The sequence below is a fragment of the Nyctibius grandis genome, chromosome 10, assembly GCF_013368605.1.
Source record: "Nyctibius grandis isolate bNycGra1 chromosome 10, bNycGra1.pri, whole genome shotgun sequence".
In the NCBI taxonomy this organism is placed as follows: Eukaryota; Metazoa; Chordata; class Aves; order Nyctibiiformes; family Nyctibiidae; genus Nyctibius; species Nyctibius grandis.
In genome coordinates, this window is record NC_090667.1 from 14892541 (window position 1) to 14908793 (window position 16253).

General features: G+C 37.6%; 1 protein-coding gene across 1 annotated transcript in view; it reads left to right on the top strand.

Moving 5' to 3' along the window:
- ATRX (ATRX chromatin remodeler) overlaps positions 1-16253 on the top strand; it is an 82089-nt gene that overhangs the window by 47944 nt on the left and 17892 nt on the right. The window contains 10 exon segments of the mRNA XM_068409731.1: positions 2044-2190; positions 2399-2576; positions 7913-8050; positions 8980-9155; positions 11095-11212; positions 13429-13559; positions 13855-13943; positions 14099-14265; positions 15252-15405; positions 15701-15804. Coding sequence (XP_068265832.1) covers positions 2044-2190; positions 2399-2576; positions 7913-8050; positions 8980-9155; positions 11095-11212; positions 13429-13559; positions 13855-13943; positions 14099-14265; positions 15252-15405; positions 15701-15804 — 1402 coding nt within the window.

A 16253-nucleotide genomic window follows, 5' to 3' on the forward strand; every position in this document is an offset into this window, starting at 1 on the left:
TATTCTTTGCTAGCGTTAGCTGTGCCTTACAGGGTCAGATGGCTTCCTTATCCTTGTGTCTTCCCTCTAAACCATTGCTACCCAGGATTCTTCAAAAAGTGAACTTACATGAGAAATACCTAATCCTGCTCTCCTTTGACCTAATTTAGACAAATTTTATTAGGACTTTATGTTTGTGTGAATCTTCTTTCTGGACCTGCGAATTGCAGGATACGTCATGGAGCGCTTAGGCTGGTGTAACATCTTCAGATGCTTTGGATCCCTCAGATTCCTCTGCAAAACCAGGCTCAAGGGAATCAAGGAAAGCTTGGTTTGTGTCGTTTTCTGATTTGGGGGGTTTTCCTGGGGTTGTGGGGTTTTTTTGAGTAACACAGAGCTGTAGATGATCAGAGGGACTGCGATCATTCACTGTATGTACTGTTCAGGTAAAACAAGCTGCAGTCTTGGTTGTTTGTGGTGCACAGCATGTGGACAGTATGTTTTTAAGAACTCCAGCTGCAGTGTATATAGCTTTGCTTTGTGGAAGTTGGGGTGTCAGACACAATATTTTGACAATCTATAATCCTACCGAGGACTTTGATACATACTTTGAAAATCACCTTTGAAGAGTGTATTTTTACATGCTTAATTCTAGCTTAGGTGTTATGGTTCTTCAGAACTTAATTACACCATTTACTGGAGATCTGCAATGTTTTGCAGAACTGTTGTGCTTTAATGTAGCAATGCAGTCTCGGTGACTTTGTACACTTACACTTTATACACTATATACAGAATCATAGAATGGTTTGGGTTGGAAGGGACCTTAAAGATCATCTAGTTCCAACCCCCCTGCACGGGCCACTAGACCAGGTTGCTCAAAGCCTCATCCAATCTGGCCTTAATATACTCTAGTTTGAAATATTTCACAGCAGAAGGCATTTTTGTATGTGGTCCAGATGTGTTCACGACGTTCATTTTGATGGTAACTTCTTGATAAGCCACAGTTACAAATCTGCATCAAGTATTTTTATGGCCAGTGTTTGTAGCTTAGGTAGTTGTTTTTTTCCTTACATGGTCATTTGCCAGTCCTTCTACTGTACTCTGTAATGCTGTTTGTTGTTTAGCTCTTAAAAGAGCTAAATCAGCGATAAGTTTTAGCAGACTTTGCAAACTGCAGAGAAGAATGTCAGTAATGGATCAGGGAAATAAGGCAATTAGGGACTTGCTGGCTGTCCAGGGCACAGGACTTTTGTGATTAGTCTTCATGGTTAGTTTTTGCATCCGAACATGAGATGCTTTTGTTTTGATCGCAAACCCACTAGTAATTCCTTTTGCGTTGCAGCATCTAAAAGCAGTTTATTGCCCAGTGTTCCAGGCATAGTCATGCAGTTTGAAATGACTTTGAACAGTGTGTTAAATCAGAGTTGCCAGATACCAAGATTTGATCTGGAAAGAACTTTCTGGATGTTGTTCAGTTCTGTGGATTAGAGTGCAGTCTTCACCATTGAAAGTCTGGTGTGAGACTCAGGGAGGTGTTACTATCTGCAACATATATCCAGTCTGGTGGAAAGCATTTCAGTCACCTGCTTCAGAGGTCTTTAGAGAGAATTTGCCAATATGTCGAAAAAATGTGGAAAACATTGATTTAAGACGGAAGTTCACTTTCAAGAAACTTGATACGTTTATGAAGTCCAAAGAGGTGAACTTACTTAATGTTTGGGACGAGTATTGGGAGAAAGCTTAAAAATGACCTAACAGAAATTTTTAGTTTATGAAAATGATTGATGAAATGTAAAGGGAGAGCTCCTTATTTATGAAATTGTTCATCTATCTGATGCAATTCAAAACTGCGTGTATCCCAGCCATGTAACACAGAGTAATAAGTGTATGACTTCAAAATACATGTGTATTACATTTTAAGTAGTGAGTTGTTTAACAGAAGAAGAATGTTTGAACAAGACTGTTGTTGGTAAGTTATATGTGAATATATACTTGCATATTTCTTTCCAAGTGTTTAATACTCAGTGTTTCATTGGGCATTTTGTCTGTTTTTTCCTCTCGCAGGTAGTAAGTTTTCTCCACACAGTCTTGCTGTGTGAGAAGCTGGATTTTCGGACAGCTCTGGTAGTGTGTCCACTGAACACTGCCTTGAACTGGTTGAATGAATTTGAAAAATGGCAAGAAGGTTTAGAAGACGATGAAAGACTAGAGGTATAAGGCTTAAAAAGAGTTCCTAAAAATGAAATAACTAAACAGTTTACATAATTGGGAAGCTCCACCACTCAAAATGTGGGCTAAGGAATGCAGTTTAAGTATGTGAAAAATCTACTTGCATTAATAAGCCTTAGGTATTTAAAAGTTACACCAGTACTTCGGTATTTTAAGAGAAATTCAAGCATATTTTTCCCCCCTTTGGAAGGTCTGTGAACTAGCAACTGTGAAACGCCCTCAAGAGAGAAGCTATATGCTCCAGCGCTGGCAAGATGAAGGAGGTGTGATGATAATAGGCTATGAGATGTATCGTAATCTTGCACAAGGCAGGAATGTGAAGAGTAGAAAACTTAAAGAAATATTTAATAAAGCTTTAGTTGATCCAGGTAAGTGAAAATTAATGCAAGTATGCATTATATATATTGTACTTTCTGGTTTATGTGTATGAGGTAAGTAATCTTGCAAATGGCAGTCTTGGGCAAATAATTTTAAACAATAACGTTAGTAAGATTTATCAGATTTTCATTGTTGGCTTTTGCTGAGTTACAGAAATGGTTGTTCAGAAACTGCCCCATCTGCTTTTGTAAACAGACTTCTATAACAGTCTTTTCTGTTGGATCAAATAACAGAAATGCACACAGGAATATATGCTGGAAGCTTTTCCTAATAGGTATTTCTTTTGCTAGCATTGCTTTCTTTGCAAGGTGATTTGAAGTGGCTCTGTTGGGAACCTAAGGTTATTTTAATCTGCAACCACAAGCTGCTTAATCCTTGCTAGAAATCTACCATTAAGGGAGCAAGAACACATGAAAAATAGTTGAGAATGTACCTTAGAAGTGTGAACAAACAAGTGTTAATTAAGTGCTAATGAACTGATTGCAAATAAAGCACTTAATTCATTTTTTCAGTCTAAGAAGCGGATGTCTGGTTTAAGCTCAGCTGAACTGAGCAAACTTGTGTAAGCACTTGAAAATATTCCCAGTTGATAGAACCAATCTATGAGGTGGTCACCAAAAAGAACTAAAAATTTTAGGATTAGCAAGTTTCACTGAAATAGCAAAATTTTCCTACAAATTCTGAACTTGCAGCTGATAACTGTGAACAACTTACGGATATGCAGCATGCAGTATACCTTAAAAACTGTTTTTAAAAGGCACCTTTGCTGTAACTTTGATATTTCTCTTTAAATTAAGAATGCTGATATGGTAGGTAGAGTAAATGGTTTCTTTGATTCTGGAGGTAGGTTTTCTTGGGTTTTAATTATCTGTCTGGACTTCAGGTTTCTTGACAGTATGTGGTTGATTTTCTTTTTCTTTTTTTTTTTGTTTCCAACCTTTTTTCCCTTTCTGATCAGTGAAATACAGCATTGATCTGGTTTATAATTGAACTTGGTGAGCTTGATTTTGTGACGTTTCAAATAACAGTAGGGCTGTGAATCTTGTTCTAACGGACAAAGGGATTCTTCTAATGGAAAAAATAACTTTGTGATTATTGGCATTGGCCCACTGGAATTGGCATCTCCAGCTCTGCAGAAAGCCTGTTTGAGCAGCTGAAGCATTAATTAATTTTCTGCCAGTTTGACCCACTAAATCACATAATTGCTGTGGAGTCAGGGAAGCTCCAGTACAGTAGCTGATGAACTGTTTTTGTGATCATGTTGAATCCACACGCATTATTTAAGCAATGAAGAAAATGCCCTTCTTGCCAGTGGGTTTTCTGACTCCTATTAATGCTGCAGTTACTAAAAGCAAGCAAAAAAAAAATCGGGGGCGAGGGGAACCCTGTGCTGTCAGTCTTATTCTGTATCTGATTTGCTCGGGATATTGCATTTGTTGAGAATGCAGCCAGGAAAGTCACAGCTAGAGAAGAAAAGGTGCAAACCGCTGTCTTGAAGGAGCGGTGAAGGGACAGAAGCATGCCAGGACAGCAGCTTTGTATCCCCTTGGTCATGTCGTGGTGCAGTGACGAAATAAAATGTTCCACACACTTACAGTGATTGATTTTTGTGGGTTTTTTTGCTTGTGGAAAGTAAGTGTAAGGGAGGCTAAACAGAGGGGTTGTTACCACGTGTCTTAATAATACTGTCCCTTCCTTCATGGATTTGTATTTATGTAGCATCAAAAATATTGGACTGAGGAGTGAGGTAGCATGTTGGGCATGCACTTTTATGGAGGAGACGCAGTGACTTGTGTAACCTTCTCTGTCCCATCTCCTGTGAATCTCTTGGGTCTTACATCCTGCTTATAGGTGTGGTTCTGTTCTACTTCCAAACCTTTTTATTAGGACAACACAATAGAGCAGCGTTTGTGATTAGGTTATTGACTTTGTAGATTTAATCAAGTTCAGAAACTGCGGCACATTGAGCCTTGTAGGCTTTGAATAATTTCATATGAACATGGAACCCCTTGTTTTATTCTCTTCTTGGACTGGTTGGTTGGTAGGATGGCATCAGATAAACTAACCTGGAAATAACTCTGTAATTATTTTCATGTTGCTTCAAATCTTTCTCTATTTTAACTAATTACAAAAAGACAGAAATGTTCATCTCTTGTTATCCCTTAGTTTTTGGAGACATTTGGATTGGCTAAATTGATGAGAAGTATCTTGCAACGACCATTATTTGTTCCTTGCTGTCTGTGAATCAGAGCATTGGCAATATAGCAGGCTGCCAGTAAAAGTTATGAAGCAATGTGCTGGCGTACTGCTGTGACTGTAAATAGGAAAACCTTTGCCTCTGGGAGCATTTTTAATTTAAAAAATTACGAATTTAGTATTTGAGCAATAATTTAATGGTACGTATCTGGTTAAAACAAACACTGCTAGGGTAGACATATTCTATAGTAGAAGCTTGTATTGCACTGTATACTACAGAAGAGAGGACCAGAGAGTGAAGGTTTAGCCAAAGTTTATGGGTGGAGAAGTAGTGTGAGAAGTGATTTCATTAATTAACTAGCTCGGCTATGTGAAATAATAGCAGGATTAAGTACGCATGCAGAGCAGCAAATGGTTTCCCATAAGGCTTTGTGCAACTGATGAAATGCTGTTGGGTTTATTGATAGCTGTTGTGCTTTTGCTTGCAGCATTTCAATAACTTTGTATTTTTTACTTGTTGCTACTAATAAAAATTCAATTACTGCTTAACTTGGAAACTGCTCTTTAATTGGCAGTTGTATAAAGCAGACTTAAGTTCTTGTAGACTTCAGATGAAAAGGACAACTGTGTGTATAACTATATATCTACCACTGAGTGTGTTTTATCTATATCAGTATATTGACGTGTGCAAGTACAGCAAGAAGGATAAGATGATGAAGACTATGAGGAAAGATTGAAGGAGTAAGGCATTTTAGCCTGGAAAAAAGACAACTAAACTGAAATTTCCCCCCATGTAAGAGCTGGTTACTGAATGAACTGTTATCTGTTGTTCTTTACATCAGTTGGAGAAAGGCAAGGGCAGAATTTATTCTGATTTGCAGCAGAGGTCATTTAAATGAGGTATTATTGCACAGTGTTTTAGCAAAAGAGAGAGGTCAGAGTTTCCTACTTCTGTCAGGGAGGATATGTGCCTTTCTCGTAATTCTTATCTCAGATGAAGAAAACAGACTACATGATCCCTTGAGGTCCCTTTAAGTTTTACATTCCTTTAATATTTTGAGAAATATTCTGTCCATAATGAATTGCATTCGTGTTTTTTAAGAACAAGGAAAAAAACCACAAATTTATGAAAATCCCTGACACTGAATTGTAGCCAAGATGTTGGTTCAAGATACCAATGCTACGTGCCTGCCAAACCGCAAATAATTTTACTGAAATAGTTTTTTCATTTTTTTTTATTATCATTCACTTACTCTAAACAACAGTTTTTGAGGTGGGTTTTTTGTTTTTTGTTTTTTTTTTTTAACTAACCACTTCATGTTAATCAATCACAGTCGTTACTGAGACTGATTTCTGGGGTATTTGCACAATTTTGATTGCTATCTATCATTAAGTCTTCATTATCCTTCTTCTCTAATGTACTTTGGTTCTGATTGTAAACATAATGTACTAGACCAAATCTATTTCTGAGAATGATATATTAAAGTGCAAGCTGTCACATCTGGTGGGGAGATGTTGCAAGTCCTTGCAAATGCTTTGGTTCTAAAAACGTCTCCAAACCATCTGAGTAGTGCTGTACGCTGCATGAACAGCTTGCTTGGAAGATCCTTAGTCCTCAGGAAATACTAGGAGGAGGGCTAGAGAAAGGATCTGTCACTACTAAGAGGTGTTTGCCTAAAATTAAAGGAAGGCTTGGTGTGTAGCCACTCAGTGTTTTGCATGCTGTCAAAACTGGGTAAGGTACAAAAGTCATGAAATAATATGGGGAAATGTTTCTGTGGCAAGTGTGGAAATTCAGAAATAAGTAGGCTTGGACAAGTCTAAGTGTGTTTGGAGTTCATGTGTGGAGTTTCATGATTGTCTTCTAGACTTGGTTAAAAAGACTTTTTTTCTGCTTGGAAAAAAATGCCTTCTTGATTCCTTTTCTTTTAGCATGTAAAATTCAAATCCCTTTTTGACACTTAAAATGACACAATTAATATGACTGGCACTGGCATTAAGTCATGCAGGTTGTCAAAGGTATAATTGATTCTCTGTTGTTAATCACTGTCCTAGAGTTAATTTTCTTTTTTACAAGGCAGTTTAAAGTTAGTCTGAGGAAAACTGTTCTTAGTAAGTTATAAAAGATTAGATTGTCCATGCTGATAAATACTCCTTTGCCACCTCAAATATCAGCCGCCTTAGAGCTGAGTCCAGCTGATGGCATTTTTCAAAGGTGCATAAACTTGACTTTAGCTGACTTCACAGTTGATAGTACTGGAATTGAGGTCAGGTTTAGATCTAGTAAAAGATTCATACTAAGTTACTAGTTGGATCCTGGAATATCTTTTACTTCACCTTTCAAGGAAAGAGCTTCCAGGACATGCTGCAAATCTGAAAACCCTTGGGGTGTGTAAGTCTGTTCTGCCAAGTTTGGTATTATTTATCTTAAACCCCAAATTGTAATACTTAATAATTCTGTTAGAGTTGGAAATGTATTGTGGTGTAGTTTTGACATTCCTTGTGCAACTCGCCTAAAATAGCAGTCTGGAATCCTTGGTTTTATCTTCTGGAAGAAAGCTGAGGACATTCCTGTGGTGACTTTCACTTTCAGCTACAAGGTGGCAATTCACTTGTCTGTAATTCAGATCCAATTTGATTGTGTCTTACCTTAGATAAGACTTTTGATTGCATTCTTTACCCCTGTTGGTACTAACCTGTTGCCTTGATGAAAAATGACTGGTCCTGATTTTTGGTTTTCTTTAGAATTGACTGAGCACCAGTAGATGGCAGCCAGAGCTGGGCTGAAGGAGCAGCTGTGTGAAGTTTTGACAGGATGAGTGGAAATGTAGACGTGCACACTCAAGCTAGATAATTTTTATAGGAATATATTGCAAAGCTGTATATAATCTTTTCCATGAAGACTTTACAAGCAACAGCCTGTAGCTTACCAGAATGGTTACTGTGAATGCTTGGGCAAAGGCTGAGTGAGAACAGTAACAGTGCTAAAAAAACCCACCACATAACACACACACACACAACTTAAAAAACCCCCTTAATAACATTAGTAGAGCAAATTTTGGATTCTTTAGGCTGCTAGTTTCTTTTTTGTTATAAAAGATGGAAGAGATCTAATGTTGTTTCTTTCTAGGCCCCGACTTTGTGGTTTGCGATGAAGGGCACATACTAAAAAACGAAGCATCTGCTGTTTCTAAGGCAATGAATTCTATTCGATCGAGGAGAAGAATAATTCTTACAGGAACACCGCTGCAAAATAATCTTATAGAATGTGAGTAGTTCTCTAGTTTGACAAGTGTTTATTTCCTTGAATAGGCTTTTGCCTTTCAGCAATGTATAGATAGATTTAGTTTGATTAGTAGAAAAGGTTTTGATACAGTGAAGCTGTTTGCTAGGTTTCTATATCTAAAAAAACCATAACAATCTGTTTTTGCAGTTTACATTTTAAATTGTTGTCTGAAGATATGTGGCTCCATGATGGTTTAAGCCAAATTAAAATGAAGCTGGTGGGAATCTGGCCTTTCCTCCATCCTTTCCCTTGACGTGGCCTTACATACATCTGATTCCTCCTCATGGAGCCTGGACGAGGAGTATCAGAAAATTAACAATGCAGAAGCTTTCTGACAGTTTAGTGCCTTGATCTGGCTAACCAAAAGATCAGATGAGTCTCAGGGCAAGGGAGGGAATGTTCAGAGGGGAAATGGGTGGACCAGGTCTTGCAACAGCATCAATTTAAATTGTTTTAAACCATTGTGGAGCAGTGTTCTTAGTGAACTTACTAAACAGTGGTTTATGCTACTGTCTTGGAAATGTCATTCTAAACTAGCTTGTAACATTTGTTCCTGTTTGTTAATGTGCTGTAATGTTTGTTCCTATTGATTAATATGCTTTTGAATCTATTTAAAAATCTTTGCAAATGTGATTTTGTTATATGGTTGCTTTGGTGTACAGCAGCTTTCAAACGTTGTGTAACAAAGACGATGAAGTAGTTTTAATTGTGACATAAAATTTAGAAGTTACCTCCGTGCGTAGAGTATGTGTCAATTTAAGATGCCCTTTCTGGAAAATGTTAGGGTGGTTGGGGTTTTCTGCTGAACAAAAAGTTCTTAGTTTTCATAGACCCATTTATTTTCTGTCGGAATTAATCCCAGTACTGTACTTCCCATTTTGAAAAACTCAAGTCTGATCTTTTTGTCCTAGATCACTGCATGGTTAACTTTATTAAGGAGAATTTGCTTGGTTCAATTAAGGAATTCCGAAATAGATTTATAAACCCAATTCAGAATGGTCAGTGTGCAGACTCCACTCTGGTAGATGTCAGAGTAATGAAGAAGCGTGCACATATTCTCTATGAGATGTTAGCTGGATGTGTTCAGGTAAGAACTATAACTAATTATTTGAATTACCTGCAGGGAGGGGGAGGAGTTATTTCATCTCGTTCTGATAAAAGCACTCAGGCCTGTAGACTCGCTATTTGAGAGCTCCATTGAATCCAGCTATTACTTTTGACGTAAATATCTTCACTAATTACTAGATCTCTGCAATATTTATTGTGCATAGAAAAACGTACAAAAATTTCATAGCTTTTATCCAAATGTCAGTGTGTGCTAAGCAGAGCATACATGTATATTAGAGAATACAGCTGTTTTCTTGCTAGAAGACTAGAAAATTACATGGCAGAGCAGGACATCAGTTGCTTTGAAATATTCTCTTTTAATTCCCTGTACACATTTAAAGGATACACATTTAAAAACTCAACTGCTTTACAGAAAGTTGCTGATCCACGGTTTGTCACTTGGTTCTGAATTCCTGTTTTTTCTGATTTGTGAGAATCAGAACAATGGGGGAAAGGAGAGAAGGAAGATTAATCAGGTCCAAAAGGCTGAAGAATTTGTTACCTTGAAGACCTTAGATGAAAAAACAAAACAAAACTGCGTAGGTTTCCAGAGTGAGGGCTGGCTTCCTTGCTCTGCAGTTAACCTTCTGTGGAATTGTACCTTGTGTGCTATCAGCATGGTGTTACTGCTCTTCTGCTCTATAAATCCAGGCACTGGTGGCCTGATCAAAGGTGTGATGCTTTGTAGGTACCAAGTGCCTCTTCCTGGCTGTGCAGTTGTTGGTAGTTGATTAAATAGTCCAAGTGGGCACGAGCTGGGTGAAATGGTCATGGTGGGATAGTCTCACAAGCAGATATTTATTTCTCCTTGAAAGAAATAAAAAGGTTTGTCAGTGTGTAAGACTGGTAAAGGGCCTCCTATCATAAAATTATGATCTTGGAAGTACAAATATTAGTGAGAGGATAGTGTACGTAATTCTACACATCTATACAGCAGTACAGGAACAAAAAACGGAAGACAGAAGAAGAAGAAGAAGAAGAAGAACATGAACAGCAAGTAAATCTGACGTGCCTTCAGATGCTGGGCACCCCTGGATGGAGCCCAGGTGGATTTTCTCACAGCATGCTGCGCAGAGCACGTCCTGTCCATAGAGAGCAGCTCTCTCCTGCGGTCATTCAAGCTACTATGTAATTTACTTCGAAGAAAACAACTGTGTTCCTGAAGGATGTTATGAGAGCTTCTGGCTGCGCTTGGAGATAAGAGCAAGGCCATGCAAGTGGTGTAATCGCCGGTACCAAGTGGGAGCTGCTTGCAGGCTCCTCTGTTGCAGTGAGCTGGCTGAGGTGGTCCTGCAGCCAAGGAGTCTGTGCAGCACAGCGGAGGCAGGTTAGCTCTGATGAAGGTCTCCGAACTCCTAAATGTGCAACAGTCTCTCAGTCAGGATCAGTACACCATTCACCATTTGGATGAAGGGGTAGGTGGAGAGCAGTAAAAATGAAAACAGAAGTAAACTTTTCATTGCCTCAAGCAAGTATTCAGAAACTATGTGCTCTTAAACCAGAAAACAGTTAATCTGGGTGAGTTCATCTGTGATACAAACATTGATATTAGCTGCTAGACTTACCTACGCTTTCACAGAAAAAGGTTTTAGAATTTAAAAAAAAAACCCACAACAGTAGTTACCAGAACAGCTACTGAAGTTGCAGTCAGCTTTGGAAGGACTTGGAACTGGGACATGGGGTTACCAGGTCATGTACTTCTGAGTAGACAACCACATTTACTAGGTAAGATGGGCTTCTGCAGACAGCGCCTGTAATCAGATTGTATTTAGTGGGCTATTTTCTTTCCTTTGTGGTTGGAAAGCATCTGAATCGTTGTAATTTATGCACGGCGCTTTGTCGTTTAAGATGCCAGAAGTTAAGCTCTCAGTAGTCGGTTTCATGTTTATATGACTAAAGTACTGTTTGTAAAATTACAGAGGAAAGATTACACAGCATTAACAAAGTTCCTCCCACCAAAATATGAGTATGTTCTAGAAGTTCGAATGACACCTATTCAGTGCAAACTCTACCAATACTACTTGGATCATTTGACAGGTATGTGCCTACAGTTCTCTCAGGTAACAAGACTGATGGTCATTTAATAAGGAGCTTTTTGCCATAGTGGGTAGGTTGGGGTTTTTTAATATGTATTACTGGTTCTATGGATGTATCTTTCTGTTTCCTATAAGATTTACCTTAGCTCTGAAACTAATTATAGCAAAACATTTGGTTGCACATAAAAATATTTTTTTGAGGAATAATAATATTTACATCTCTTGACAGTAGTCCATCTTCAGGTTTTGGTTCATCTCTTTTTTTTTTTTTTTCCTTTTCTAAACATAAAATGTAATTGATTTAATGTCTTACTCTTGCAAGAAACAAGATACTGACTCTAAGACTGGAGGGAGAGAATGCAAAATTGAGAGGTAGTGGTGTAAGCGCACTGCCAAGCCTTGCAGTTCCCTTTTGTCATTGTGCTAGCTGAAGCTGTTATTTGTCAAATATTGGCTCTTCTGTGGAACTCTTTCTTCTTTTATGCTCAAAATCCACAAGTGTGGTTTTCATAATGACCATGCTTTTCATCGGCTTTCAGTGGGGTCTTCACTGGTCTGTCTTGAGGACCTGTATCTTCCCAATAAACTCTAAATTTGTTTAATTGAAAAGGTGTATAAGGAGAAAAATACAACCCCAAAAGGTGTTACTGTGGGCTGGTGTGCTGTTCAATTATAAGCCACTGTACCTTGTAATTTTAGTATATCGAGGTATTGGAATGTCAGCACTTCTAAATGATAGACACGTGTGTACCACACAGACTGCTAGAATGGGCATCTCAAGGAGCTCTTAGTGAGGTTTTCTGTGCCGCCGTGCTTCGTGCAGCCAGGTTCCTCAGCAGCAGCCTTTGGGTTCTGAAGCAATTCTGTTTTTTTAAATACAGTTTATAAGTAATTATAATTTAATGATCAGGGGTTGAATTCCATAGTCAAGAATGTTTAAGGCACCGCTGATCGGATTTTGTCCAAATCTTGATGCGGGTATTCACTTTTCGCAGCGACTACAAAATGTATTACATGATCTGTTGTTCCAGTTTATTATTGTATTTTTTTGCACTTGCTAAGCCACCTGTCTTAAAATGCCTGTCTGTTGCTGGATTTCTTTTTTTTAAACTATATTTTTCTATTCTGGCTACCTCCCAAGTTTACTTACAAGAAAGACTAATTGTATCTCAAATTAAGCTATGATTTATAGCAGTATGAAATTCTCTGTGTTGTCTTAATGGCTTTAGATTCTGGATAGTGCAGTTTGTGATCTCCTAGGTGAGCTGCCGGCTAGACTTATTTCCACAGTTCTCTTGTCTATTGCCTCTATTTGGTTAAGTTATAGAAATAAAGAGTTTTGAAGGACCAGTGAAAGTAGTTTCACTTCTACTGATACATCCAGTAATAACTGAATGCCTTAATGCCAACTACCCCCTTTGCCTTTTTACTCTAAAGGAGTAAAAACTTTGTGTTTTATTAAAAATAAAAATAACCAAAACAAAAACAAACCAACCCTCTCCTTCTTACATTAATAGCACTTCAAAACAGTATATAAACAAGCCCAAACCTTTGTGTAGTGGTGGTTCCTAATTAGTTCTGTACTGCTGTCTGTTCTACGTTGGCTCCTTCTTTATATAAATGTTCTGAAAAGCTGCTTATTTCTGCAGCACGCTAAATGCCTTCCAAAAGCTAGTAGCTTAAGAATGGTAAGAGTTAGCTATTTACAGGCAAGCATCCAAATGATTTAGGTTAAGTCTTTGTAGCTCTTCACTGGACCTTTTTTTAGACTCTCTATTGTAACAGAATACTGCAGCATTACAAGTCATTAAATAAAGGTAGCTCAAAATAGTAAGCCAAATTCATTGAAACCTAAATGCAAATTTTATTTTGTGTTTTCTACCTTGGACTGCTTTTACAAAACCTAAATAGCCATGACTGTCCTTTTAAGGAGGATTTGGATTCATTCCTGTACTTGGGGAGAAATGTGCTTTTATGTAAAAATGTAATCATGTTTCTCATTATCAAGAAAAAGGGGAAAATCTAATTTTTGACAACTTTAACTAGGAAAAAAATGCCCGTGACTCAGTAATTTGACCTCTTTTACAAGAGACGTTACAGTATGATGTGCATCTGGAAAGAACACTCAGTACTGCGCTAACTGATTGCTCAAAGGGGGAACAGTACGTGGCAAACTTACTTCAAGGTTTCATTCTAAAACCTGAACTTTATTGTCAGGTGTAGGTAGTGGCAATGAAGGTGGAAGAGGCAAAGCTGGAGCTAAACTATTCCAGGACTTCCAGATGTTGAGCAGAATCTGGACTCACCCTTGGTGTTTGCAGCTGGACTATATTAGCAAAGAAAATAAGGTAAATTAGATATATCAAAATACTCTCTATTGAGAACTTTCCAAATAAGCTTTGCCAAATGCTAGGTAAAGTTTCATCAAATTAATGGAAATCTTTGTTGCTGTGGGGTAATTTCACTGCTGGTTTTGTCATATTTTTGTTTCTGCGTATGTTGTCATTCTTAAAACATTTTGCAAGACCAGCCCTTTGTGGAACTTACCATTGTTTAAATGAAGAATAAGCAGATGGCTAAAGGTTTAATAGAAGCTTCTGGATGAGCATACTTAATAAAATTTCTTTTTTTTCCTCTTTTGAGGGCTATTTTGATGAAGACAGTATGGATGAATTCATAGCTTCAGATTCCGATGAAACGTCAATGAGCTTAAGTTCTGATGATTATGCAAAGTAAGTGAGCTTTAATTTGTTGTTGGATTTATTTCCCTAATAGAACTTAAATGAACGCTGTAAAAGTGAATATTTATTTTACTTATCTGTTAGAATATGTCCTCTAGCAGTAGAACTTTTAAAAAATAATGGGATGTACAATGTTACCTTCCTAGGAAAAAAAAATCCAAGGGGAAAAAAGTGAAGAAAGAATGTAGCTCAAGCGGCAGTGGCAGTGATAATGATGTTGAAGTCATTAAAGTCTGGAATTCAAGATCTCGTGGAGGTGGAGAAGGAAACGCAGAAGAACTTGGAAACAACCCTCTGTCAAAATCAGATGAAGGTGAGTATAATATGTGAGTAAATAAAATACAAGGCAGCTTCATTTTGCAAAAGGCCATTTGAGAGGGCTGTCAGGAATTCTGCTTTGTTGCAAAATGGCAAATTCCTTAATTCCATGAACTCCTTCTATGCTTACAGCTCCTGCTACTTCTAATAATGTACTCGTCCTGGAAAACCAAGGGGCATCATAGTAACATGTTAAAAATAGGATTGTTCCCATGGATGTATTTTACAGGTGTTTGTTAGTGTAATAGTGTGTTGGCAGATGAGCAGACAAGAAAATTCCTTAAAGAACTTTTTGCAAAAAGGCAGAATATGATGGTGGAATTTGTTTGGTTTTTTGCCCTCTATTGTGAATTAATCTAAAAGATGAGGGGGAGTTATTTTTTTCACTATATGCTAAAGTTCTCTTCTAAATTAGCTTAGGAAAAAAATACTTCTGTTAGGGTTAGATTTAGGGTGAGAGGAGATGGTTTACAGGTTTCATCATAAACACCTGTACTACTGCAACATTTGGAAACTTTCTTCCAAAGAGTTAATCTTCATAGATGAACTAGGTGACCCAGAAGACCACTCTCTCTCTTTTCCCAACAATTTCAGATGTTTGTTTGAGATTCAAAATAATTTTCTTTATGGAAAGCTCCTTTTCAATGGCTGTAACATTTATGGATGAGTTTTCAAAGATACATACTTGTGGGAAACAAAGCTGTTGATTAGATACTCTTGGGGAGAAGATGGAGATGGTAGAACTATTTGTTCAAATATCCTGCAACACAGAAAGGGGATTTGTGATGCCTATCGATGACTTGTGCTACTGATAACTGCTAATAGTGCCAACACGATTTATTCTTTGCCTGTTTAACTCTTTTCATACCAGTTAAGTCTAATAATAAAGAAACAATTCTGTAGTTCAGACATTTCAAAGTGTTTAAATGGAGACTATGCCTTTATCTTTTAAAACTTTTTTATACTCTTTGTTTTTTGTAGGCAAAGCTACATCCTCTTCCAATCCTGGTAGCCCAGCACCAGACTGGTACAAAGATTTTGTCACTGATGCAGATGCTGAAGTGTTGGAACATTCTGGGAAAATGGTGCTTCTCTTTGAAATTCTTCGAATGGCAGAGGAGCTTGGAGACAAAGTGTAAGTCAGTTCTAGAAATATTTTTAAAGACCTTATAAATATGTTAGTCCAACAGTGTTCTTCGTTCAGCCTTCATAATGCTGAAGCTCAGTTTTCTGAAGCAAATGTGCATGCTGCATTCATTTTTACCAGTGAGTTTTCCCATACATGCACGTGCTCCACCAAAGTCTTTCTCTGCGTCTAGAAAGGCTGTTTCAAAGGTAGTATCAGAGTGAGGAGGGAAGAAAAATAAAGCAGTGCAATAATTAAAATAACCTCAGAGGTGAATTTTGTGTTTCCCTGTTTCTGTTTTCAGCCTAGTGTTTAGCCAGTCCCTAATATCTCTGGATTTGATAGAAGATTTTCTGGAGCTGGCCAACAGGGACAAAACTGACAAAGAGAAGCCTCCTATTTATAAAGGTGAGTGTCGCCTTGGACAAGTGCAAAACTAATAACTCTTTTACAAGTCTCTATTCAGTCCAAAGGGAACGGATTTGAAATAATTTTAGGGAGTTTGTGCCTTTAGTCTGAGTGGGTTGTTTTTTTCATTTGTGGTAGTTCTTTTGGTAGGCAATTAGACTATGTATCGTACAAAATTCACCATATAGAGAGCTTCCTGACATAACAGTCTTTCTCATAATGGATTGTATTGAGCAGTGCTGTCTCCTAAAAATGCTATTTTCTTTATAATTGATGGGGTTCATTTTGTGTACATATACCTTGATGGCCAAAGATAATAAAAGGTTACTTGATCTTCTGTCAACTGTAATTATTTTTTTTTCCCCCGTCTGGAAAGAAGTAGCCATAACTCCCACGGTAATTAAACTCAAAAAGATTTTTCCTGAATTTCAGTTCCAAAATGATTAGAC